The sequence below is a fragment of the Tauraco erythrolophus genome, chromosome 13 (assembly GCF_009769465.1).
Source record: "Tauraco erythrolophus isolate bTauEry1 chromosome 13, bTauEry1.pri, whole genome shotgun sequence".
In the NCBI taxonomy this organism is placed as follows: domain Eukaryota; kingdom Metazoa; phylum Chordata; class Aves; order Musophagiformes; family Musophagidae; genus Tauraco; species Tauraco erythrolophus.
The window spans coordinates 22,868,145-22,895,321 of NC_141477.1; the positions used below are offsets into that span (position 1 = coordinate 22,868,145).

Here is a 27,177-nt window from a genome sequence, read left to right on the forward strand (position 1 = left end):
AACACTTCCAGGGATGGGGCAGCCACAGCTTCTCTGGGCAGCCTGTGCCAGTGCCTCACCACCCTCAGTGTAAAAAATTTCTTCCTTAAATCTAATGGAAATCTCCACTCTTCCAGTTTAAAGTCCTGCTGACTTCAACGGGAATTTTGCCCGCGGCACGGCACTGGGGGGTGGCTCACGGGCTGGGCGAGAGGTGCAGGTGGCTACAGGGTGTGGGGTGATACCGGCACGTCGTTACTAATGCTTATTAACGAAAGGCAGAGTTTACCGGCTGCTTCTGTGAACGTTATGCACTCACACGTGCTTGGAGATCCTCCTCGGAGAGGGCAGAGGAGGAGATCGCATGAATCCCACGTGAATCCTTCCCGGTGCCTCCCCGTCCTTCAGCCATTGCTGCAGCACTCGGACCAGTTGCCGGACTGGGATGGAGCTGAGAGCGAGGGATGCCCGCATCCCCTCCCGTCCTCTCTGGCCACCGGAGGACGATGCCGGGGACCTGTTTAGTCTCACGCTTTTGCAAGCGTGAAATCCAAGGTGGCAGCTCGACACACAGCAGCAGGAGGGAACCACCTCCCTCCCTCCCTCCTTCCACACGTCCTCTCTTCCAGGAGGCCTGAAGAGCCATGGCAGCTGTGCCACTGGTCCTTCTGCTCATGCCAGCAAGCACCCTAGGTAGGTGACTTCTACTGGCCCAAACCCAAATATTTGCCTCCAGGACGCCCGCACCCCTCACTGTAGCCCTTGCCATGGGATGCCAAAGGCCGACCCGCGTCCGGTCCAAGGAGATGTGGTCATCTGTGGCTGGAGCTCTTTCAAAACAAGATGTTGTTTACCTCAAAGAGCCCCGAGGTCTTGCTGTTCTTTGGCAGTGATTGCTTGTTCTATCCAGAAATGGATTTTTCCAAGAAACGTCACTGAAATTCACACATCTCTGGCACAGGGCGCAACAGCAATATCGTGCCCAGAGGGGACACCACACAGGAGCCCATCACGCTGTAGGTGTGATGAGCGGCCGAAGAGGTCCTAGACCAGCTCCCTGAGGGCCTCTGGAACGTTGCCCACCTCAGCTGCTCCTCAGACAGGACTTGCAGGGGAAAAACACAAATTTGGCCGGGACCAGCAAACAAAAGACCTGGGATGGTTTTATTCTGACCATTACAAGATGATAAGAGGGCTGGAGCACCTTTCCTATGAGGACAGGCTGAAAGAGTTGGGGCTGTTCAGCCTGGAGAAGAGGAGGCTCCGGGGTGACCTTATAGCGGTCTTCCAGTACCTCAAGGGGGCCTACAGGAAAGATGGGGAGAGGCTGTTCAGGAGGGCCAGTTGTGATAGGACAAGGGGTAATGGGTTTAAAATAGAGGGAGGTAGATTCAGGTTGGATATTAGGAAAACATTTTTTACCATGAGAGTTGTAGAACACTGGAACAGGTTGCCCAGAGAGGTGGTGGATGCTCCATCCCTGGAGACGTTCAAGGCCAGGTTGGATGAGGCCCTGAGCAACCTGATCTAGTTGGAGATGTCCCTGTTCCTTGCAGGGGGCTTGGACTAGATGACCTTTGAGGGTCCCTTCCAGCCCTAACCATTCTATGATTCTATGATTCTATGATTCTATGTATGATGCCTCTGCCTGTAGGATCAGCTCCCACCCGTGTTGGGTGGGAGGGAGCAGAGGAGGGCACCGGTGCTGTTTATGTCCTCAGGAGCGGTTGGATCAAACCGACAGAAGAAATGTGCCGTCTTTTTCTCTGTCTGGGTCACTCCTGCAGAAAAAAATCCCACCTCTTTTCTCTTACAGAAACCTCTCTGTGTCTTTTTTCCCATCTGCCCAAAGGTTTCTCTGTGGAGATCCTTCTTTTTTGTTCCTGCTTCCACCATCTGCTCCGTCCCTTTGCCGTTGCATCTTCCCACCAGAAAGCTGAAAACAGACCCGGGCCTTTTGGCTCCTGCCTGCCTGCCTGGCACACTCGGGGTTTCTCTGAGCACAGCCTTTGTTCAGGACTCCAGGGAAAAGATTTTCTGCTTCATCATTTTCCAAAGAGGTTCAGAGTTTTCCAAAAAATTTGATAATTCCTCTTTTATCTTAAAAAAAATAAATAAAATCGTAATTTCCCAGGAAACAAAAATTCCATGTTTCTACCCATCTTTGAGTCCAGTGGTTTCAGGGATAATGCAGAGCTTGGTGGGTTTATTTCAGGAAACGTTTGACTCCTGGTCTCAGTTTTCCTGCCAAGCAGGCAGTTCTGTATCACTTTTGCCTGCCTTTGGGTTTCTTTGGATGGTGGAGCTTGCCACTGAGGCCCGAGTTACTTTATAGGTTCTCCTCCCATTAACATCTGCACACAGCTGGAGCTCGAAGCCAAAGGAGTGACCCCAGGCTTGTGCCCGGGTGATTAAAACCAGAAATCAAGTATCGCTTTAAATGACTAAAAGCAAACACTTTGTGTCGGTCTAAATTCTTCTCAAGGACTTTTTGCAAGTCATTCGTCTCTGGAAACCGGCGTCGTCCCTCGCTCCCCCTCCTGTACGAGCAAACACTGGGTTTGCTTCAGACCCCATCGCTCTGCCAGAAATATTGAAGGAAAATATCCTGGTCACCACATTTCGGAAGAAATTTTCGTCCGTCTAAAGAAAAAGGAAGAGTCAAGAGAACACACGCATGTCTCCTGGCTTGTTAGAAAGTTTGGATATTAGTGCTTGAGAGTGTCCTTTTAAGGCATTTTGGGAAGGTTTTGAGGCTCTGTTAACTCATCACCATCCAACTCATCGGAACAAGGAATTTTTCCACGAGAAAAAAGAAAAAAGTATAAACAGCAACAGCAGCTGAACGACACTGCCTTCACTTGACGTGATTATCGCGTTCTACCGACGCACGACGTAAATATGGATTGAGGTGAAGCCACGGCTGATATTTACTTGTTAGAAAAATAAATTCGCTTTCTACAAACAAGAAGATGATGTTGGTGTGGTTTGTGACCGGCACATCCCATCCTGGCTTGGGATCTGGCCAGCAGGCAGATGTGGAAGAGCCTTTCCAGATCACCAAATCCATCACTGCTGGCGCAGGCTTGAAAGGTGAGGTCAGGAGTGTCTGGGAAGCGTTTGATACAGGCAGAGAAAAAGAGGATAGGAGGTGTGCTGGTCAGCTCAAAAACCCCCAGATTGTTTCTTTTTGACAACACAAACCATTTTGTTTCAATACTGTAAAGGTGCTTCCTTCCAGGAAGGGTGAACCTGGATAAAAGCTACAAACCAGCTATACATTACTGTATCTATATGTCAATGTTGCATCAAGCTATATGTATGCTAATATCCAGCCAATAAACATTAAACTTCTCGTTTCACCGCGACGTGAAACTTTAAGTAAATTAAATGAAACAATAAGGTCAAACCAAAACTATTTGATTTGGCACCAGCGATCCAGAATGGGAGCGCTGGAAGATTTGCTTTGATTTCCACCCCTCTCGGTGGATTTCTGCGAGAGGTTTTGACTTCACCTGCCTCCTTGCCTCTCCAGTGGAAAACCCTTCTGCTGAAAACCAGTTTTCTTGAGGACCAAGTAGCTGCTCAACAAACGCTTTCTCATCTACTGAGCAAGTTCTGTTTAATTACACAGCAGCTACAGCGTGTGGCTGTTCCTGCATTTTAAACAGCAAGCGGGTCCCGCTGCACCTCTGCGTCGTAATTTGCTTTTTTTAATTTTTTTTTTTTCTGTGGGTAATATATAATTGCTGTGAAATTACATAGCATTAGCTAGGAAAATAACGAGGAGCCAGGATCTTCGTCGTTCCTTGGCAATGCGTCCTCTACCCATGAGGTCTGTGGCCAAACCTCCTTTGCCTGCAGAGGTAGGAAGGGGTCTCCTGAGGGGCCAGCACAAGCAACATCTCCAGGGAAAATCTTTGGGAAGAGGCTCCAAGGCTGAGCCCCCACCTCGCACCGGCGCATGGCGGGTGGGCGACGCTTGTTCCGCGGGGCAATGGGGAGAACGGCAGGAATAAGAGATGAGCATAAAACCCTCCGTGGAAATAGATAAAAGCATCGGGCTCGGCCTGGCGAGGCGAGTCCGGGGAGATCAAAGCTGTTTGTCTCCAATGAGGGGATGGAAAAAGCATTAAACAAACAGCTTAATTTCCCTGCAATGTTTAGACCGGCGCTGCCTGAAACTACTGGTGGTTGGTTACTGGCTATAAGTTTTCCTTATGTAGGCGAAGTCCCATTGGGTTTTCTGGGTGTTAATATAATAGGAACTAAGTGATTTAGTCTCTTCCAAGCAGAAGATGATTTCTCTCTTTCTTCTCTACTTATGAGACTCATCCATCATTCCTGAAGGCCGGCACAGTCCCTCGTTCCTGCTGGAGCTTCCCCCTCCCGCCTGCAAGGTGCCCACTGCTGGAACCAAAGCCGAAGGAAACTTCATGCACGGGAAGGGAAAGAAGCTTCTGTTCCTCTTCCACCTCCTTGGCCCACTTTGGCCAAGCCCAGGAGCCCCACCGAGCTCTTCTGCCTTGGGGTGTTCCTCTTGAAGACCTTCTCTTAAGGCATCAGCAGCCTCTCCGCCTGCCCGTCCCACCCACCGTGGGTCAAATCTGGGCTTTTCCTTTTAATACAAGATTCTTCTCTGACTGATTTAGAATTTCCGGAAAGTTCCTTGATCCCGATTTTAATCTCCCAGTGCTTGGAAAATAGACATAGATCATATTAATTGCAGAAGAGGAAAAAAAAAAAAAAAGAGTTTATCTGCCATAACTCAGGCTGCAACGTTCCTTCAGTAGAACATTAGGATCGTTATATCAATTAAATCACTCTATGCTCCAAACCAAAGCAGGCTGATTTCTCCTCGCTGGCTGCACAATGAACTATTTTGATCAGATACTCTGTTGTTTTTTTTTTTTTAAAATGAAAATAAGCAGTTTGAAGTTTTTTGAGTCCTAAACATCTCAGCCTCCCCCCCTTAGAACACGGCTGCTGCGGTTGTGGCGCAGGCAGCGCCGCTGGGGAGAGCATCGACGGCGGCTTGTTCGGGTAGGAAAAAGATCCAGGAAGCTGCTGCCATGGACTTATGTGGGGTATGGTCATACCAGTGTTGGCCACCACCTTTGCCCATCACCGTTCCCTGGCTGCACTTGGCAGCTCATTTCCTTCCACCCATCCCTACAGGCAATGCATACAATTTGCTACATCCTATATATGAGGCTTATAGGGACGCCTGGGAAGACTGCCATGCCTGACTGCCATGAAGGAGGGTGAAAGATGTGCCTAAATTTCTGAGACAGCCCCAAAAACCTCTGCATTGCTTTTGCAAAGCCGAAGTGGTTCACTGCAACATTCTCTGAAGAGCATTCCCAAGGCTGCCGTGCTAAAACCAACCTCATTCTTACTTGTGAATCTCTCTGTCACCTGCAAGTGAGTCACTCGTGCAGTGGAGTTCCCTTCCCAAAGCTGGGAGGGCGCCACGGCCTTGGGCTAATGCCAGCCTAATGCCTGGGAAAAGCACCCTTAAGGAGGTGTCTGAGGTGGGCAAAACACTGCAAACTAGAAACAGCTCTCCCTGAGCCTCATCCCAACCTTTTAACGAAATGGGTTGATGATCCCATCTCATAGGAGAGGATGGAGCACCTCTGCTATGGGGACAGGCTAAGAGAGTTGGGGCTGTTCAGCCTGGAGAAGAGAAGGCTCCGGGGAGACCTTCCAGCAGCCTTCCAGTGCCTAAAGGGGCTACAAGGAAGCTGGAGAGGGGCTTTGGACATGGGCGTGGGGTGACAGGACAAGAGGCAATGGCTTTAAACTGGAAGAGGGGAGATTTAGATTAGATCTAAGGAAAAAATTCTTCCCTCTGAGGGTGCTGAGGCACTGGCACAGGTTGCCCAGAGAAGCTGTGGCTGCCCCATCCCTGGAAGTGTTCAAGGCCAGGTTGGATGGGGCTTTGGGCAACCTGGTGTAGTGGAGGGTGTCCCTGCCCATGGCAGGGGGGTTGGAATTGGATGATCTTTAAGGTCTCTTCCAACCCAAACCATTCTGCAATTCTACGATTTGCCTGCTGGCAGTAGGATTCTTCTGATGCTGGAAGAAAGAGGCAGAGGGAGTCCATCAGTGGTCCTACGACAAAGATCCCCGTGCCAGATAAGAGTGCAGGAGAAACCACAGGTGCTTGGGAGGGATGAAAGGTGGCTGATGGTAACCTTTAGAAACAGAGGCATTTGTACAGGGGGTGCTGCTGGAAGGCTAGTACCTTCCAGCAGCACCTTCAAGTTCAATTTTCTGCCTTTTGTGTCCACATATGTGCCTTTGTTTCCTCTCCCTGGATCTGCTCCCGGCTTTGCTGCTAGTTTAAAATAAAAATATAATCCATTTACAATCCTCCCTTACGGCCATTAAGCGCCCGTCTGAGAAAGGCTATTATCTCCGCTCAGCTGGCAGAGGATTCCGCGCCGCGGAAGGCTTTAACTCCTGCATGCCCGTGCGGGCAGGAGCATCCCACTTGCCCAGCTGGTGGGGATGGGCGATTGGGATTGGCCTTTCCATGCGGCCAAGAGCTGCGAGACCTCAGGCTCCTCTTCTGTCCCCTCTTCCAGGCTTTGTCCCATCGCTGCCACGAGTGGAGAGGCTGAAAATCTGCCATGTCCTGGGGCCAAATGCCATGGGGGCTGCTTGCCTTCTGGCACCGGCGGGTTTTTTGTCCCTTCATGGCCAGGAAAGAAGCAAAGAAGCGGGTTCCATTGCACGGGGCATGTCTCCAGCCATAAAACCAGGGCTGCTAACGGGAGCAGAGGACCCAGCCTGTGGTGGTTAGGGGGTGTCTTGCCCCAAGACAGCAAACTGGGTGGCAGAGCTCGAGGCTCGGATCTGCTCCTGCCCTGTGTGGCTCGGGTAAGGAGTATAACCAGGATGATTCTGTCATCAAGGAATTCGTCCCTGGGCACAGGGGCAGGGCTGTCCCTTGTGCTGCTGTGTGCAGAAGCCCACCCTGCAAGGTTACTGCTGGAAATTCAACGTTTCTCCTCCATGGGAACAACAAAAAAATTAATACAGTCTCTGTTTGCTCCAGATTGGAAAGAAAAGTCCCCATTTTGCATTTTCCTGCTTATGAAAATTCTGCTAAGTGCAAATACTGCACAACCAAATGAGACAACCGCTTGTTTCACCGCTGTGTCCCCATGAAATATTTCCATTCCTTTAACTCCGCATCAGTGGCAGGAGCTCCAAGCCACCAGGACATTCTGGACCAGCTCTGAACACGGAGGCAGTGCCAGCGGAGAGCAACTGAGGCCATGCCTGCCCGGCTTCTGCCTGCTCGAAAAGCAAAAACCCTTCCAGCTTTCCTGGAAGGATGCGAATCCGAAGGGGAGGCTTTTCCTACAAGCACATCCCAACCTGCCTCGAGGGAAACGGCACTGGGATCGTTAGTGTTTTCTTTGCTGGACAACTCCTGGTCGTTATTATTTGGGTCATGCTCACCAGGTTTTAAATTATTCCGTCTCAACTAGCTGATGGCGTTTGTTGCATGTCATGCAATGTTCCTGGTAATTAATTGGTATTTAATTAATTAAAGGATAATGGCGTTCAATTAAAGGATGCTTGTGGAACGCTGTCACTGGGTAATTAATGGCTTCCTGCTGCTCCGGCAAAGCCAAGGCATTTGTGGAAAATAAATAGCGAGGAGAAGCTGAGATGTTTATTCCCTTGGCAGGAGACAGCAGTTGTGTCCCAGCCATCTCCGACTCTCCTGCACCGTCACCAAGACGGAGGAGAGCGTTCACGGCTGCAGGCAAGAAGCGTTGCATGGCCTTGCAGCAGCTGGGCACCCCTTCATCTGGCATCAACGGCGATGTGCCATCACCGGCGAGGAGGACAACGGCACCAACGGCGCCAACAGCCAACACCCGACGTTTCCAGCATCACACGTCAGGTCGGCGGCAGAAACAAGACCCGATTTCCAGCCCAGGGCTTCTGCTCAGGGGGAGCCAGGCTCTGCCCCTGGTGAGTGTAAACTGGAAATTGCTCCCACTGAGGTCAAGCTCTGGGAGAAAATGGGCCTTGTGCCACATCGACTTGGGAGGAGAGCACGGAAAAACCCCACAAATTTCCTGGGATGTGACGACAGATAAAAATAAATTCCCCGAATCAAACAGAACAGACCACCGTTTTGAGTAAAGAAGTACAAATACTGAAGGTTAAACAGGAATGAGTCACTTTCCCAGCTGTTCCTGGCTGCCTAGAAACACTCCGTGATGTTGAGCGAGCCCCGCGTGTCGGGTATAAATATTTCAGGAGCCTCTGGCAGGTCTCGGAGGGTTGGAACTCCTCTGGTCCCAGCTAGCCCAGCACCTTTTCGACTGCTGGATGGGCTTGATGAGCAACCTGCACTCCTCACTTTGGGAGCGTGGACAGCTTCTGCCACCTGCTACCCAGGGGACATCAGTGGAGACACTCAACATAGAGGAGGACATCCTCCCTTGGGGCGAAAGACAAGGTCTCCTCTCAGAGCTGGTATTTCTTCAGCAGCTCGCTCTGCCACTGCCGCTTCTTGTTGGGAAAGGCGACGGGGATCTTGATCTTACGGAAGTCCTCGATGCACTTGCCCAGCTCGGACTCCAGCGCCCGCCTCTCCTCACTCACCACCACCACGGGGCTGACCTCCACCCCGTTCTCCTTCACTGCCACCTGGTCACTGTTTCGCCTCTGCCCCGTCTGCTTCACCTCCTCCAGCTTCTTCAGGGACTTGGAGAAGTCCAGAGTGTTGGGGCGGGCTGGACACTCCTCGGGGGCTTCTGGCCATGGCAAGGAGTCGGTGGAGCTGGGATCCCTTGTCTCCAACTGGGGGTCTCTACTTGGGAGGGTCTCATCCGTGGCTGGAGCTGGGCTGGGCTTGTCACGGCTGACCGTGTTGGAGATGCCAAAGTCATCCCCACCACTGGGGCTGGCTGGGTCCTGCTTCGTCCCATGGCTTTGCTTCGGTTCCTCTGGATCGCCGTGGTCTGGGGAAGGAAAGCAAAGAGCTATGTGAGGAACGGGAGCTTGTGCAGCCCCCAGCAACACCAGCAAGGCTGGTACAACCATGATGGGGGTGCGGGTGGCTCGGCTCGGTTGGGCACGGGGTGATCGCAGCTGGGTCCCTGCATGGTGCCCAGCTGGGCGGGCAAAGCTGAGCCACCACGTTGGTGAGCCCTTCCCCAAGCCTTGGAGTGGCTGAGCCCTTGGGCCAGCCCAAGGTGGACTTGGGCTGTGCTGGGCAAGTGATGGGCTTCCTGCGGTCTGCGGTTTGGTCTGCGGTGGTCTGAGGGATGAAGATGCTTCCGTTAGTCAACAGCAGGAAACAAGCGGTGGTCCTGCCCGGGAAACAGCCGCCAACAAACAATTAGCAGCTGCCGGGGAGAATCGATTGGGGAGAAAAGTTAATGGAAACTGCTAAAAAAACCCCTTTTGTGGAGGCAGGACCTCCCTGCTCCCCCTCCTCGGGTTTGCTCTGAAAACAAAGCAAAGATTTTTCTCTAAAATGTCTAAGTTCCTGACCTGGTGAGGGTTTTTTTTTTTTGTTTTTGTTTTTTTTTAAAGCAGATCTGCTAGCAGAGATATAAGGCAGCATATAAAGTATTTCTATTTTAAATTCCTCATCCTTTACTTTGCCCCCCACAGAAGCAGAAAATGTCAAGGTGGATTTTCTTTTTCCTTGAAAACTTTTTGTAAGGACAGAGTTTGGTTTTTTTTTTTTTCCCCCCCGCTTCCTTCGTGTTGTTTTTTTTTTTATTGTGACATTTACTTGAACAGCTCCAGCACTGAAATCACCAGAGGTGGAAAGTGGAAATGTCATCCATCACTGAGCACAAACCTTGAAGGGCGGATTTGCTTTGGCAAATCTCTCCAGGAAGTTACAAGGCTGTATCTTCGCCCCAAATTCTTTGAGTGATGGAATAAAGTCTCTAAGTTCTTCTGCTGCTTTAATCATCTTATCTGCGAGCCTCACAACCGCGTTTGTGAAACGGGGAGCTGAGGCACAGGGAACATAAGCTGATGCACCCAAATACGTACAAGATGCCTGTGGCTTAGCTGGAGACAGAATTCAAATCTCTTCGGTTCTTCTCTAGCATCTTAGCTCCTGGACCACCCAATGACTGCAGCTGGCTTCGTACAGCAATTTTTTTCTAAAGCTTTCAACACATTTTACATCACGTTATTCCCATTTGAGGCACAGATAAATGAAATAACTCGTGTAAGGTCACCAGGCTGAGGACAAACCCCAAGTCTCCAGGGTACGGGTCCTGCACGCTCTCCGTAGCAGACCACACTGATCTCCTTTGTGTGGTCTGGAGAGGCTGGCTGCCAGGCTCCATCCCTGCAACCTCCACGCTCTTCCAATGTCTCTGCTCTCGCTATGTTCCCATTGCATCTGGGACCGCCTGAGACATGTCGCGGGCTGCCGAGCCCGAGGAGAGCAACATGACGGAGTGGGTCCACACTGAAACTCCCCCGCTGGAGTACAGGTTTGCTAAGGCGTTATTGCTGTGCTTTGAAACTGCCCAGAAGGTGATCTTCAGGCCATTCCTGTGCCTCTCCAGCATGCGGTCCCCTGTGTCAGTGCACAGCTTGGTCCAGATGTTTTGCAGGTACCAGCAGCTTAATTCTGCTAATTTAGGTCTGATGAGGGAGTTTAGGCCATCTCTAGGTAGCCAAAGGACTTGGCATAAAGTGAGTCTTAATAACTCACCGTTGGAACTACTCATTAATCGCCCATAACAATTTTCTTACCTTTGCTCTGTCTCATTCACCCAGGGCGCGTTATCTCAGCCTGTTCCGGCCAGTTCTCCACTAACAGCTGTAGGAATCATCTTGCACTCATGGAGAAACGTGGACCTCAGCAGGTTTTTATTTTCTCCCCGTACGGTGCTGAAACGGGCGATTCCTCCCGGCCCAGCACGCCGGCCAAGCATCACAGCCCACGTGTTCCTCTGCACCGGCACACGTGTTTCCAAAGAGCAAAGGGCTGGAGAGGAGCCAAAAGCAACGTGGATTTGCAGAAGTCTTCCCCAGAAAGTCAACTCCATGGTGGAATTTGCAGGATCTAACAACAGGTAGATGTCAAGGGGTGAATGCTCCCCTTGGCCACTCTTCTACACTGGCTGCCAGTAGATATCCCATGACTGGTACATGATGCTGAGGTCTAGGGATGGGTGCTTGACCCTGCCTAAGAGACCAGCGTTTTTCTGACCCCAACCAGAAGGCTGAGGTGTGCAATGTTAGGATGAATACGTGGTTTCTTTCTGCGTGCTCATGGTGTCAAGAGTGTTGGGATTCCTTTGGCTAGAGGTTGACCTGGACCAAACCTGACACTGGATGCTCTGGACTCTGAGGCAGTCTAGGTCTTCCAGGGTATTCCCTTGCCACTGATCTTCTCTGCAGCCTTGAACAAATTTCATTTTTTCTCGGGCTAAGCTTCCCTCACGTTTGTGTATTTTGTCAGCAAGAGCCTGTGTGGGGCCAGCCCATGCCTGGCAATATGGGGGTGTAGCTCCCCAGATGGTTCTAGGACACCTCACACCACTTCGGAGCGAACCTCACAGCCACCAAACTGGGAAGAGAGATCTGTTGCGTAGACTGATTTTTCTCATCGTTTTTCAACTTTCTTAGACCTTGCATCCTATGTGACGCCTTTGTCTGCCTTAGAGCACCAATTAGAGTGCAGAAGTGACACTTCCGACGCAGCCCCATGGTGCTGATGGAAGTCCTGCTGAGTGCAATTAACGGGCTCCCGCCCGCGGTGAGCTGGTGCTTTGCAGGAGGAAGCACACACTGTCCCAACCCCTTGCTGCTTTTCTGGAGAATGTTTTATTTTTCCAGAGTGCTTGATGGGGAGATGAATTCGTCATGTGCTGGGAGCCCAGAGCTCGGGCTCACACCGTTGGGTTTGCTTCTCGGTGCTTCCAGCCAAAGGGGGCTGATGTAAAGTCCTGACAAGCATCAGTGAAGAGTGGTTCATTTTGGGGTGCTTCCTCAGCCAAATGGGAGATCTTCAGCTCAGTCTGCATTGGCCTGAAAGATTGCTTTTCCTTTCCCACCATTTGCTGTTTCCCCAAAATAGAAAAGGAGATTTTTCTTTTTGTCCAAAATGCTTCTCATCCACTCTTCCTTGAGAGCCTGATAGCAATGGGGAGCTTAGACGGTGTCCAGGAAGCTAGTGGTGATGGAAACAATTACAGATTTTATATGTAAAAGCAATTTTCCCTGGAAAGTACCAGCCTGTGTCTGCCTTGGGTTAACCCATGACCAGAACAGGCTGGACGTTCACCAGGATGCACAGGGTGTATCTGCAACTCACCCATGCCTGATGCAAAGCAGCTGCTTCTGTGCAAGCTCCTAGACCTCATCCATCTCAGGCCTTGCCTCTGCCTGAACTGTCTATTGGCAAGTCAAGCTGAGCCTGGAAACTGGTGTCTACTCTCCTGGTTGGCTCTGATCTCCCTTATTTTATCAAAGGAGGACAAGACTCAGCATAAATAAGCGTCTTTGACCCTATCTGCCCACGGCAGCCTCTGCCTTCCCAAGAGCCTCAGTTACTCCAGTTGTGCCAGAGAAGGTTGTTGCTAAATCCGCAGCGTTGGTGACTGTTGTGATGGATTAACTGCTATGGCAACCCCAGCAGTGCCAGGACTGGGATGGACAAACAGCTTTTGGTTTTAAACTTCCCTGTCAAAACCCAAGGTCCTTTCTATGCCCTGTGGAGCAGTATCTACCCACCCATCTACCTCTATACACCAGCACAGGTGCTGGTTTTGCTTTGCACGTTCTCAAAACGTCTGTTCAATGGCATTAATCCAGCTGGCACATAGCTGCAGCCGTGCTGATGTGGTTTGCTCTCGGGCTGGTACCCAGGCTCTGCCACGCAGCTCTGGTAATGCCCCTTGGCGCTGAGCTGGCTCTGCGGGGAGCCCCAGATCCCTTGGCAGAAGGTACCAAGCTCAGCAGAAAGCACCAGCTAGGCTGGTTATCTGGGATGTGCAGGTGCGGAGAGTGGCTTGAGCCCAAAAACTCGTTGCATGGGTGGCAGAATGACTCTCCCTTGATATTATTTTTGTAATCAATTCCTGCTGTTGCAAAATCTCAGCAAGAGCCAGAAGGAAGAAAGATTAAACAGCAAGGTGCACCTCTTGAAAGATCCAATCTTCCGGCCTTGAAAAAATAATCCAGATTTTTTTCTCTGTCATTCAAGGTTGTCCTTTGCTGTCAGGAGATGGGTTCAGAAATCAGAGATTGCAAGTTTTTTTCTGAGGGCTGACTGGAGCTACTGGCTTTGAAGCAAAGGTCTGGCTCTCAAAGGTGGAGGAAAGCTGGTCAGTGGTATCTGCTGGTGTTGGTTCCATGCATGCCATGGATGCCCAAAGCCCTGCAGTACCCCTTGGTGGGCAGTAGCTCTGTCCCCACATTCCTCCCAGGCCCTCTGTGATAAAGACATTAAGAATAGCTTGAAAAGTGTTGTCCAGAAAAGCTGTGGCTGCCCCATCCCTGGAAGTGTTCAAGGCCAGGTTGGATGAGGCTTTGGGCAACCTGGTGTGGTGGAAGGTGTCCCTCCCCCGTTTCTCACCTGGAAGTGCTTCTACCACATCTGTCTTGAGATCCAGGATGGGCTCAGAAGATGACATCTGTTTTTTTGGGCTGTGCTCCATTTCTGAAGGCTGGGGAATTGGCACGTTGAGCCAGGAGCTACCTAAAAAAGTCAAGACCCAAAGAAGAAACTCTTAGAAGGCAAGTAATGCACAGGGAGTGCGAGAAGGGGCCAGGGTGGTGTGTGGTGGCCACACTCCACATCTGGTTGCCCACAGAGCCTAAAGCACCTCCCAGAGCACCACACTGGGTGTCTGGGATGGGAAGTGATCTGGAGAGCATCTGCTGTGATCCTCCCCAACGCCTCCCAGATCCCTTCTTAGGGTGATGTTTAAGCCTGGGGCCCATAACCCCCTCCCACAGCCTCCCACCATGTGTTGCTAATCTTCCTCCTCCTTTGAAGCTCCTCTTCCATAAACCTTTATATCGCTGGCTTTCAAGATATTGCTTCATTTACACTGAATTTGCAAAGAGTGAGGCATTACTGAAGGGTTTATCCTAAACTAAGACTAGTGCTCCAGCTCTTCCACCTTTTTCTTTCCTGACATTTCTACACGGACACTTAAGTTTGCCATATCGCACAGATACAGCTTTGGACCCAGCTGTAATTCTTGCCCCATACAAGGGATTTTCCTCTCCATGGCCAAACCTCAGAGCTAGATCATCCTGTCAATGTGCAGCGCGGTAAATCGAGGCAGCTTCAAGTCCACCTGCTCTGCCCACAACAGTGCCCGCTGCCATGTGCTCCACAGTGCAGCCATCTCTGCTCTTGCAGAGGGAGAAGAAGCATTCAGCCAAGGTCACCCTGATTTGGTGTGCAACCACAACATGCTCCACCTCGCCATGGGAAGCAAGGGTTGGAATTGGGCGCCTCAGTCTCTGAAAGATCAACAGCTGAGCAGCTTTCTATGGCTTGTGATTGCCAGAAACCGAAGCCAGGAGGTCAGGGACCTGCCTTGCAGACAACCTGGCCATGCTCAACTACCGTGATCCATCACTTACGGGCCAGAAGAAGATGCTGCACCCAGGAGAGGGCAGCAGAATTCCAGCATGCTCCATGCTTATTGCCACCATCACTAATTGCGGTTTCCGAGAGTCAATTCGCGACTTTTTCCTAAGCTGTAAACATAACCTTCTATTTGCCATCGCCATAATCTTCACCCACAGGCTCTGGCAGAGTCTTCGTGGTCACCATTTGTTGGTGCCTCTATAAAAGTTTCCAATTCGTGTCCCAGAGTAGCTATTTTTGCCTCAGTTAAGCGGCAGGACTGTCTGCAGTCCCAAACGGAGATCTGGAGGAGCGAGTCTGAGCCAAATCCAACGTCAAGAGGCCCTTGCAAACCCTTCTGGGAGCTGCGTGGGATGAACAGGGCAGAACCCAGCCACCCAGAAGTCATGGTGACTGATGTCCTTGGTTGGCAGACCTGTCCCCTCTCCATTACAGATGCCCTCGACCACAGGGCACAGGGAAGGGCAGCTGTCACCTCCATGTGGAACACGGTCTCGAGTTGAGGTCCTGGCACACAAGAGGAGGAGGAGGAAAGGCTTTTTGATGGAGCAAGAACTTCAACGCTGAGGCTCCCTCACTGCATTTTAACGGCTGGGGTTCCCCAGCTACCCCCCCAAACACCCACCCAGCACACCTTCAGCAGGGACCAGGACACTGGGTTTGGGTTTCCACCTTCCATCAGGCAGCAGATGACGGCGGCTGCGCAAGCCAGTGCTTATCAAAGATTTAACAGGCAAGCTGTCCACGCCGCTGCCGAGAGCGGGGCTTTTCCTCTTATAGCTCTATCCCTCTAATGCTAATAGGATTGGAAGGAGGAGGAGAATGGGACAGCTCAGGGGGAGCATTTTTCCCTGGCAGAGATTTTGCACACCTTGATGGATCTTTCTAGCGGTTTGCTCGTCTTCCAGAACCCCTCCGTGGTTTTGGGGGATTTTGGGCTGATCTCTCAGGCTCTGCAAGGGGAGGTGGTGCAGCCTGGGAGCAGAGGCACAGAGGAGAAACCCCCTCCTCACTGATGCCTTCTCCAAGGGACAACAAAACTACCCCCTGCCAGCTGGAGAGGGGTCTGTGCTCTGCTCCGCGTCCTCCGCCAGAACAACGGCATTAATCCTGATTTTGTTTAAAATTACAGCTGGGAAATGGCTGGAGTTTCCATTTTTTGCGAGGACTTTTTGGGAGCGGAAGCCTGGGTTTGGAGCAGGCTGCAATAAACACAGAGAGCTTCATCCTTCTCTGAAAAGCAAGATGCTAAAATCCAAATCCTTGCCAGCACAGCCTCTGGAGCTTTTAAACTTTCTTTTTCAGTGACGCATCTTATAAAAAAAAAAATTCAGAAGGCATTTTGACATGATGTAAACTGCTTGAGCGTGCGATTTCCTTCTAAATTTGAGCTAAACCAGACCAATTCCAGGACATAGTAAAGGTGAAATCTATGGCAACAGAGGCATGTTCATCCCAGTTTTAATTTCCAGTTCTACTTACTATTTCACTTTCTCCCCTTTGGTTAAGTGAGTTAAGTTCATGAATCACTTAAATCAATTTATGTTGAAGGACACAGTATAAATAGTTTTGCTTAATTGCCTGGAGCCAAAGGTGAGTTAGCAAACTCCACGTCTTCTTCACAAGGAGGGTCGGGGTATTTTTTGCAAGGAGCCAGCAGGAAGGACAACAGGGAAATCTTCCACTCTGTGTCCCTGGAATCAGCCTCTGCGTCCTTCAGGGCATCCTACATCCTCCTCCTGACTTGCAGGATTATCTCCCATTTCCATGGTGGCTCCGTACGCCGCATGCACCTGGACCTGCCACATCTGCCCAGTAAGAGCTACCAAGAGCTCCCACAGTATCAGCTCTGTGGGGAGAAATTCCCTCTGTGTTGGCCTGGATGAGGAATTGCTGCCGATGGATCTGCCCAGTTTGCAGCATCCAGGATTTTACCCACTGATGGAGGGGGAGAACGAGATGCCCATAATGCCCATGGTCGCACAGGGATGCAGAAGCAGAGTCAGGACTGAACTCAGATTTCATGATAGGAAAAAAAAAAAATCCCCAAATTATAATGACGTCATACACCACAGTGTCTTGGGAGTTTTTTGTGCTGCAGAGCGCTCCAGGCACACGAGGGATCGCGTATGTTCATGGCAATGGTTCCAACACCATTAGCTCATCTTGCTCTTTAACCAATGCCATATGCACAACGTACATCACGTCCAGTTTACGGCTTGATTGGGAGCGACGGCCTTGAAAACTATAAAATAGTAGTTAAAGTCATTTTAAACCTTTTGCCTCCTAAACTTGGAGCATCACAATTGGCTGGAGCTCTTGGTCTTCATCCTGGGTTAAATCCTTCTTCAGCAATGGACAAAGCAAGACAGGAGAAGAGAGAAGGGATGTGGAAGAAAGCCAGGGAATGAACTCTCTGTTGGAGTCAGCCAGAGTGAAGCTTGAGGAAATCCAGACCCTGGCTTGTCCATCTGGCAGGATGGAATCATGAGGAGGCAGTTATTAAAGAAATACGGATTTTTGTTGGTTGCTTGTCCATCTCCTTCCTCAAGGAGGTAGACGACTCCAGCGAACAAAGCAGAAACCCCCCTGGTTTCCCTGACACCGTGGGAGGAACAGGGCCATCAGAGCAGTGTCACCTGTGCCTGGTGGTGCCAAAAGCCTTGGGTCTGTCCATCCCACAGAGAAGGTCAATGCTTCCCTCACATCACGAGAAGGGAAACTGAGGTCAGCAGGCACCAAGACCTGCCCAGGGTTGGGAGGAAACCCCCTCTCTTGAGCTGAAACTTCATATCCTACCCTTCTGGGGCCACACAGGCTGCTTCCCTGAGCTGTTTTCCCTCATCAGGGCACATCTTCATCCATAATACCTGAAAAGTCCATTTCAGCAATGAGGAGACAGCAGAAAGGGCAGCGTTGTCTTGGCTCAACATTTTCACCTATCCACGCTCCTTGCTATCTCTAGGGAAAGCTGTTCAGCTTGCCTGAATTTGCTGTTTTCTGCTGAAACCCAGTCGTACTTCGTCCTTTTGCATGGAAGACAGCTCCCCACCTGACTGCTTCTTGTTCTTTGGGACCATCAGTTTAAGAAACCCAACTAATTCCTGTCCACATCACCAATGTGCAAAGTGGAAGAGCCTTCAAGAGCCTCAAGACCGCACTCGTATGGGAGTCAATGAGGAACAGTCAGAAAGGTGTTCCCTGGGTCACCGTTTCCAGGAAGACCATAGATATGAACATGCTGTTCCAGTGATAGCTCCTTGGCAGTGTCTGCTGCACAAAAATGTCTCCAGCTGTCTTTCTTTACACAGGAATCTACTTTTCTCCCAGTTTTCCAGGAGTCACTTTCAGAAAGCAGCCCCGTCGGCAGTTCCCATCCGGATGTACCTGCACTCGCTTCCCATCTGGGTGTATTTGCCAAGCAGAAATTCCACCAAGTAATGGCCTCGTGGGGAGGTCCCAGGTATGGCTGGGAGATTGCTCAGTTTTCTGGCCAAGCTGCGAGGGTTAGTGGCAGGAAAGCAAAAGGCAAAACTGGGAATCATTATTACAACTCCTAATATATTGGGGGAAAGAGCAAACTGGAATTTTTTCTTCATGCCAAACCAATTTTTTTTTTTTTTTTGCTCAACACCAAAGGGAAGAGATACATTTTGAATTTGGTTAGAAAAAGCAAAGGGATTAAATTCTCCAAAGCAAAAAGGCCCTCCAGGAAGGGCACAGCCTGTCCATGCAGAGCAGAGGATGTCAGTACATGTAGCATGGACCCAAGCAGACTCTCAGCTTCTGGGTGAGAAGAAAGGGGGAGTTGGCCTCTCCTCTTCCTTCTCCTCCTTTGAGAAATTCTTGTCCTATTTTGCAGAAACTCTGCCCAGCTTGACCCAGATCTGTGAGTACTTTGGGGTCAGGCAACACAGTGACATGCCCCAGAGTGCTCTGTGTGTAGATGCTCCTGGTGAACTTCTTCCTCTTGGAGGCTCACACCAGACTTCATGGCTTTCCCTTCTCTTTTGAGGTCAGTTTGAGGAGCTGAGGTCTGCCAAAAATCACTGCAGCTACATTGATTGCACCAGCAGAGGCCTGTCCCAATACAGATGGGCACTAGGCAGACCCTTGGGTTCAACTGGGTAACCCATCCTTATACCAGGTGTCCAAGCTGTACATGCAAACACTCCTTCTCCAGCCAGACAGCAGAAACATCATTATCTCTTTCCAGCAGTGAGGTGTAGAGACATGAAGCCATTTGCAGAGAACGAAACTCATCTCACCCTAAAAGAGGCAAAGCCTAAAGCCTGCAAAGTCTTCCTCCCACTTCACCTTTCTCCCACTCTTTGGGCCTTTTTCTACTCAAAGAGAGTTTAGAGGCCAAGATATCGCTCACTGGAAAATCTGCCTGAGCCTAGTCCAGCCCTGGGAATCCTCCCTCCCTTCTACAGCTGCAGTTCTCCCCTTTCCATTTCCTTTTTGGAGCGTTCAGTCCTTTGGACGATGACTATTTGCAGTTCTGGACTATGGCCTTTCCCAAAAGCTGAGGAACGTGCAGAATGAGACCTCCCTGCGCAGCACCGGGAGCCAGGCACACGCTGAGCAGTGCAAGGGGGAGGCTGTGCTTTCCAGTGAGATGCAACAGCATTGGCCAGCATCCCCAGGCATGCAGATGCTCAATGGAACGTCTTATTAAATGTCCCCACTCAAGTGTTAAAGGCTTGTATGAGAGGTGGCTGCGTGTCCTTCATGCCCCGTCTCCAGCTAACTCAGCTCTGATCACCTTTTGAAGAGATTAAACCCCAGGATTTGGGAAGACTTCAAAGTCCCCACTGAAATGCTTTGGCTCAGCTCCCCTTCTGATCTCCAACCCAGTTTGTCCAACAAACACGACAGCTTAGGCAATATCCTATGAGTGGGGTGAAGGGACTGAAGCCACCGAGGAGGTCTCATGGCCAGTGAGACCAAGCACTGGGCCACCTGGGAGTCACGAGCAACACAAAGCCACTACTGAATCTCAAATCCTCTAGACACCTCCTTGCCCAGACAGACTTGAATTCCCATCTTCACCAGCACCCTCCACCCACTCCCAGGCTTGTCCCAGGACATCCCTCGGAGTGCTTTTACCTGGAAGGCTGCAGTGCCTGGACAGTTGCCTGGAGAGTTGGCCTCGCACAACAGGACCTAGAAACAAAGGAGAAGACGTGGGTCTGGCTCTCTGCTCCACCACGATGGCTTTCTGGTGGTATCTCTTCACATGAGCACACCCGCTTGGGAGGGATGCAAGGAAAGGAAAACAAGCGCTGTGTTTCCATCCTGTGAAAAATTATTTCCAAGGAACATGCACCATGAGCCCAGCCAGGCTTTACACCCATGGTCTTCTTTCAAAACATCTCTAGTAGGTACCTCCTGCTCTCCTCCAGAGCATTTAATGCCCTTTTGAAGGCGAGAGTAAGCCAACACCCACCTTAATCCAGGAAAAACATCACCAGCTGAAACCCGTCTCACCGTTGCAGTTAAAGAGATGCCCTCACACTGGCAGAAACTGGCAATTTTTTTGAAGGGAAGATTCTTTTCAAAGAAAATCAAAAGAGGTCAAAAGACATCTCTCCCTCTCTGGTTTTAGCCAGTTGTTATTGAAAATAAATTTTATCTGGAAACCCATTAATACAGCGTGGAGAAGCAGGTTAAAATTACCCTTAATCTTGAGATATTGTTTGAAAAGGGGAAATTGGAATATTCCGTGCAAAAGCTGCAGAAGGAAACACATTTTTCACATGCCAAAAAAAGGGTTTTTCAGCACTATTCCCTGTACTTTTTGATGAATTTGCAACTCGTCTTAATTAACCCCAAACCCGCCTTTTTCAGCAAATAAACGGTTCACCTGAGCATGTTTGCAAAGATCCATTTAGGAATTGTTACTGCTCCTGCAGGTAGCAGGCAAATTGAAATAATAATTAAAGGCAGAATTAAAAACCGCCCGTGTGCTTCTAATACGCCGGGAGAAGAAATCCATTCGTCTTATGTTAAGTCAACAAACTGGTGGATAATGGGGAACAGTTAATAGGTTTTCCTGAGGGCTTTTTTTGATAAAGGCCATCAAAGAGGCTTTTAAGGAAACTCAATAGCCAAAGGGGGATTGTCAAACTTCCACGGTGTATTAAGAGCTTATTAAGACCGAGAAAAGAAGAAATGGAATCAAGAGTTCATTCTCAATATGTAATATATAAAAATAATATAATAATAGGACATCCCTGAGAGTCCATCTGAGGATGAAAGTCTTTTATTAGGGATGCAAGGGGAAAAGGGTGAACAGCCAAGTGGAAAAATTTTACGGGGAATAGAAAATAGTATCGGCTGGATGAGGGTTGTAGGAGCTGCCGGGGGACCTGGCGAAGGTGGGGTAATGGAGAGGGTTAACTGGAACTGCGAGCAGCCAAAAGGCAAGCACCACAGGAGGCGTCGCTTGAACTTTTCGTGCACCTTGGTGGGTTTTAAATCAGCCTTGGTGACTCGGGAGGGAGGAAAAAGCGATGAGAGCCCGGCGTTAACGGTGAGCGGATGAAGAAACGCTGGCTCAGCAGTCCGAGGCGGCACAGACAGCGGACTGCCTTGGGCAGGGGGTGATAAAAATAGATAAAATGTAAAAAATACCTTTAGGGAATAGAGTAGTGCTCTAAGTTAAGTCCTGGCTGCTTGTCCTCGGGACAGACGGATGGGATTAAAGTCTGCCTGAAGCCATTCGGTAAGACTGTGAAAGGCTAAAGGGAGTTTTACAACAAAGAGGGTGAGATCAGGGTAGTCAAGGCTAAAGAGGAAAGAAAGAAGGAGAAAGCTGATGGAAGCATTTCCATCATCATAAAAACACGTTTTTTTATGGAAAGCTCCCTGTAAGGAAGTCCACCTTCCAAAATTAGTTTAGGTAAGATTGAATGTGACAAGAGACAGAAGCCGTGATGCTGCGGGGTACCGGGCATCACCCACCAGCTGAGGTCAAGGAGAAGTTCTGCTGGAGCTGGACTCACCCAAACCAGACCAGGGGTTTCTTCCACCTTGGACTGAGACCTCCCTGCCGGGCGCTGTCAAAGGCAGGACGCGGAGCTGGGCACGCGCTCTGCCCGCTCCCGCCTGATACAGCCTCTGTCCTCCTGATTTTTTTTTTCTGATGTAATAATTTGCATTTTTCGGTTCACCCACGTATCATTTCTAGAGGGTCCAGGGCACTTCATCCCTGTTGGTTTAGTCACTATCCGAAAGCTTTTCAGTTTTCCTTAAACATCATTCGGGCCTGATTTGATTCCAGAATAAGCCCAGTGCTGAGTTCATCTTTCTGAGAAGGAGCGATAATGAGATGATGGTCACGGAGCCTGGAGGGAGATGGGCAGGAGGAGGTGCCTGGGGAAGGGAAAGGACAAGCGATGGGTGGAAAGGCTCCGTTGTCCGCACGGCCGTGGTCCAGCCTCTCCTGCCTCTGCCCATCCTCGGAGGCTCACTCTCTGCAACGTGTCTTCAGCAGGAGCAAGGTCAAGGCTGGGATGTTTTTTACTCCCCTCGTTTGTGGAGGAATTAATCAGAAAATTGCAGCCCACCAGGCTTTAAGGTTGGAGCTAAATCCCTTTAAATCGGTGTCGCTGAGCTCCCATCCACTCATTATTTAAATAATGGCTTGATTTTTTTAGATTATTTGATTCCAGTCTTCAGAAAAAAAAAAAAAAAAGCCCTGGATTTTGTTTTATATCAGATGTAAAATGGCATGAAACAGGAAACACAGAGTTGCTGGATTCCAGCTCCTTGCCAGCTGCGCAGGCAGGTGAGGGCAGGCACTGCCCTGCATGCAGGGAAAAGCCAGCCTGGAAAACACACGTGGGAACACCGGGAGGAACAACGAGGGAGGAAGACAAGCCTGTCACTAGCTCTTCCCTGTTAAAATTCACATCAAGGATGATTTTGGTCTTGATCTGGTGGGTGAAGGGCAGAAAGATACTGCCGGTCACAGAGGGGTACCTTCAGGTGGTCTGGTTTTGGTGGCCCTGCGGTGAGCCATAGCTTCTCCTTAGAAATAAGGGTCTAGGCAGAGAAAGCCAACAGTATTTTGTGAAGACAAGAAGGAGAATGCCCTGAGAAGTCGTGGCTGCCCCATCCCTGGAAGTGTCCAAGGCCAGGCTGGATGAGGCTTTGAGCAACCTGGTGTAGTGGAGAGTGTCCCTGCCCATGGCAGGGGGGTTGGAAGTGGATGATTTTGATGGTCCCTTCCAACCCAAACCATTCTGTAATTCTATGAGAAAGCATCTGGCTCAGAAGTGAGACTCCTTCACTGTTCTTTCCGACCCCATGGGCAGGAAAGGCTGTGGTGGCCTGGGGGCTGGCCGGTGGTGGGTTTGCAGAAGATGCTAAGCAGACGGGACACCATCACTGTCATACACCGTTCAGTGCTTGCAGACCAGCCTGAGGGTCTTTGGGGGCTGGAAAGTTGGGACAATCCAGGACTCCTTGAAGAGCTCATGAGCAGAGGCAAACCTACAAGGTACTGAGTTGCATGAGTTCACTGATAGGCACCACTCTTTGGGGTGCTTTCAGTTGCCTGCTAGAGTCCTCCACCCTCGGTTTATTGTATGGCAAGGTACTTAAATTCAGGTGCTGTGCATACATCCCTCCCACCAGCTCATTTCCTGCAGGAAGCCAGAAGAGATGCCAGTTCAGATAGGGCTGTGGGTGGAGGTGCGGGCTAACGAGAAGACCTCCTAGGCAGCAGCAGCAGAAGGATGTGCAGGTAGACGGTGGCAAAGAGGAAGAGAAGGTAATGTAAAACAGCAAGATCAGAGATAAGGCTGAGACAGAAACGAGAGAGCAGCATCGTCTCCTCAGTCACACTCGTGAGGCTCAAAGGGGGTCCAACCCAGCAGGGTGGGGGACGCAGGCAAAGAGCATCTCTGTGTACACCCACCAGCACTGGGTTTGGCCAGAAAGCATTTGCATTTAAACCACTGGGCCTGTTGCTTCTCCTCTGTCAAGGCTTACGCGCGGCAGGATATTTATTCCAGGCTACGGCTGGATTCGGCAGCATCCCTTGTTAAAATATTGGTGATGCTCCTTGCCTTGGGACACAAAGATCTGGCCCTTAGTTTTATAGTCAATAATTTCAGGGCCCTGCCCAGGAGATGGGAGGGGATGGATGTATTAACCCTCCCTCCCTCAGCTCATAGACACGGGATCCTGGGGCATCATCTCTGATGGATGTTTGTCTAACCTTAAATCTTCCAGGAAGGAGACACTGGTCCTCCCCCAGAGACCGGCCTCAGCGGTGCTGCACGTTACTACCGCAGCTGATAGAAAGCTTACAGTAATGTCCAACTCAAACCTTCTCTGCAGTGAATTTAGTGTTTCTGTTCTCATCCTGTCTCCAGCGACCCTGCAGCGCAATGGATGACCGTCCATTTATAATTGAGCTTTGCCTGACGATGGACTCTTTCCACGTCTTCTGCTTTCCAGACTAAACAAACCCCGCTCCTTTAACATTTCCTAATAAGCTATGGTTACAGAACCCCAGCGTATTATTTGTGCTTCTCCTCTGGACTTCCTCCAGCTCATCAACATCTTTCTCAACCCCTCGTCCCGAAGCGAGCAGGGCGTTCCAGTCCCAGCCTCAAGCTCAGAAGAACAACACGCCCCACGTCTCCCACCGCTCAGGCTCCTGCAAACCCATCGCTATCCGACACACATCCTTGAGCCCTGGCAACCCCCCCCAGCTCGGAGCCACCCCTGTGTTGTACACGGGTCCTGCCTCTTCCACCAGTAGAGCTGCTAATGAAAATAACGACCACGGTCGCTCTGCAGAGAGACTCTGGCAGCACCCACTGACTCTTTTCCTGCTCCCATAAACTGGTGACAACTGCTCCGAGATGGATCCAAGAGCTGGTTGTGCGTTTGCTTTCCGCCAACTTCAGCTCAGTGACGTTTCTCAACGCACAGCTGCAAAATCTTGCTCAGGAGAAGATCAGCGTGCGGTTCCTGTCCCGCTGCGGGGAATTCTTGCTGCCTGCCCAGCCCAGTTAGCTACAGCAGGGACTATTTTGGGCAGGAAACCTCAGAACAGCAGCCAGACTGCCGGCGAGAAGTGGTGAAAAGTGAGAAGTCGGAAAATATTTGTGCAAATAAGGCTGCAGAGCCGGGGTCACGCTCCTGGGCTCGTGTTATCAGTTTGGGTTTCTATCCAGCTGTTTGCTGTATGCACTCCCAAGCTTAGGAGGTTCTCCGCTCGATGCTGGGATGCCTTGGCTGAAATGCCACCACGGAGCTGAAAACAATGTTTTTTCCGCTGGCACGCTTGGGAGGCTGATAACCGTGGTGAGGAGGAGTATGGAGCAGTGCAGGAACCAGGCAGAAAACACACCCCAGACTTGGAGGGAGCACAGCCTGCTCCAGCTCTGCACGTGGCTTGTGGTGGCACCCTGGCACAGCCACGGGGCTTCTGCGACTCAAAAATCAAAGTCCAACAGGTCACTGGTGAACAGGGAGTGAGGGGGTATTAACAAACACCTGATTTTGCAGGAGCTGCGTATTGATTATCTCCTGTATCCGCTGCAGCTCGGTGGGGCTGGAGAAAGAGCCACTGGCTCTATTTTTACTAAGAAAAACTGCCCAAACCGGACAGCACGTCATGCACCCAGCGAGTGGCCGCAAGTTCTAAAATATCTCTGCTTCTGCTGTCCTCACAACAAAAAGAACCTAAGAAATCCATGAGGACACACGAATCGCAGAAAATTGTGTTCACAAACCAGATCCGAACCCCAGTACCCAAACCCTCGTGGCACCCAGCACGGCTGACGGAGCCCGGCCAGGATCCAACCCCCGGATGCTGCACGGGGCCACATCAGGTGGACCCAGACCCACCCAGACCTCAGCTCAAAAGCCTTCGTGCCAGCCCCAGCCGTACAGAGATGATTGCTGCAGGTCCAGCCTTAACTCTCAACTCATTTATTTCGGATTATTTTTCGTTTTCCCTTTCGTTTTCAAGGTTTTCTGCCCCGCCAGCAAAGCTCAGGCTGGGTTAGGCACCAAGTCCCTGCACCCTCTGCAGCGGGGAGAGGCCCCACGAACTCATCCCACAAGTGGCTCACCCGCTGAGCCGGGCTCTCCAGATTACCCGGGGCTGAGCTAATGCCCAAAGCTCCCGGACAAGCGGCTTTCTCAGGAAGCGCCGTCCTGGAAAACGCAGCCCCGAGAGAGAAAACAAAACTCCCCCCCCGAAGCTGCAGAAAAAGACCCAAACCTGCAATTTCTTGGGCTGGGGCTGCGTTTTCCGAAAAGGTTAAAACACAGGGTAGGGATGTTATTGCAGCGAAAATCCAAACAGCTGCATCCCCGAGCCCTGGTTGTGCCGACGCAGCTCCGGGCCGGGCTCCAGGCCACGTCCTCCCCCCGCGGGGACGGCTTCGTCGGAAAACTTACGCACCAGGGGAGGGGAAAAGCAGCCGTTCTGCAGGTGGTGCTGAGTTATTCCAGACATGGAGTGCAATGGAATTGCAAATAAATGAAGTCCTGTGCTTGGCCCTCCAGCCAAAAATAAGCTGGTCTGGTGCTGGTAATTAAGGGTGGAGGTTACTGGTGGCGGGTAGGAGAGCAGGAGGCTGTGGATTTGGGCTGTGCGCGGTGAGGGGATGCTCCGTGGAGGACGGGACCCTCCGTCACGGTGGGCACCTTCACAGTGACGGAGCTGGGCTGTCTTCTGAAGCTCCACGGAGCTCCAGGAGCTGATTCAGGGCTGTGCTTCGCCCTTCGCTTGGCTTTCCACAGCTCAACCTCCCCTCACTCCACGGTCTTGGTCAACGTCAACCCTTCCCCTCGCAGCCCAGCCCCAGCTGCACCCTGAGGTCCTGCCATCCACTCATTTTTGACAAATTCCCTTTAAAATACATCCTTGGTGGCTGGACTTACCCCATCAGCCATGGACCTGAGGGGATGACTGATGGGTGCCATCCCGGGCTGCCAAAAAGGGAGGAAAGTCAAACCTTGTGTTGGATGTCACCTCCAGACAGGTGTCTGACCCTCCAGCACTGCTCACTTCTCTTGCTGGACTATCAAAGGTGCTGGGGACAACCAGACTTTGACACCCAAATTGAAGATGCTGAAGTTAGAGTAGATCTATCTCCCCGCCTACATGAACTGCCAGCTTCAGGCAAGTAAAAAATCACTTTTGGCAACAGATCTGTTTTGAAGCTCCTACCTCAGCTGTAACCAGCCTCCCTGCTGATGCCCTTGGGGCATAGAATCACAGAATGGTTTGGGTTGGAAGGAACCTTCAAGATCATCTAGTTCCAACCCCCCTGCCATGGGCAGGGACACCTTCCCCTGGATCAGGTTGCTCAAAGCCTCATCCAACATTACCTTGAACACCTCCAGGGATGGGGCATCCACAGCTTCTCTGGGCAACCTGTTCCAGTGCCTCACCACCCTCAGAGGGAAGAATTTCTTCCTTAGATCTAATCAAAATCTCCCCTCTTTCAGTTTAAAGCCATTGCCCCTTGTCCTGTCACTACATGCCCTTGTCAAAAGCCCCTCTCCATCAATAGTCCCCTTCTTGCTGGAGTGTT

The 27,177-nt window shown here is 50.7% G+C and overlaps 1 protein-coding gene across 1 annotated transcript in view; it reads right to left on the reverse strand.

Annotated features, from left to right (window-relative positions):
* Window positions 1-8,478: 8,478 nt before the first annotated feature.
* The window catches only part of LOC104372812 (BTB/POZ domain-containing protein KCTD12-like), a 32,583-nt gene continuing 13,884 nt past the window's right edge, over window positions 8,479-27,177 (reverse strand). Inside the window, exons 2-4 of the mRNA XM_086619645.1 lie at window positions 19,715-19,771; window positions 13,574-13,696; window positions 8,479-8,996 (exon numbers count right to left, since the gene is read on the reverse strand). Of these exons, the coding sequence (XP_086475771.1) occupies window positions 8,479-8,996; window positions 13,574-13,696; window positions 19,715-19,771 (698 nt within the window). The remainder of the gene's footprint in view (window positions 8,997-13,573; window positions 13,697-19,714; window positions 19,772-27,177) is intronic.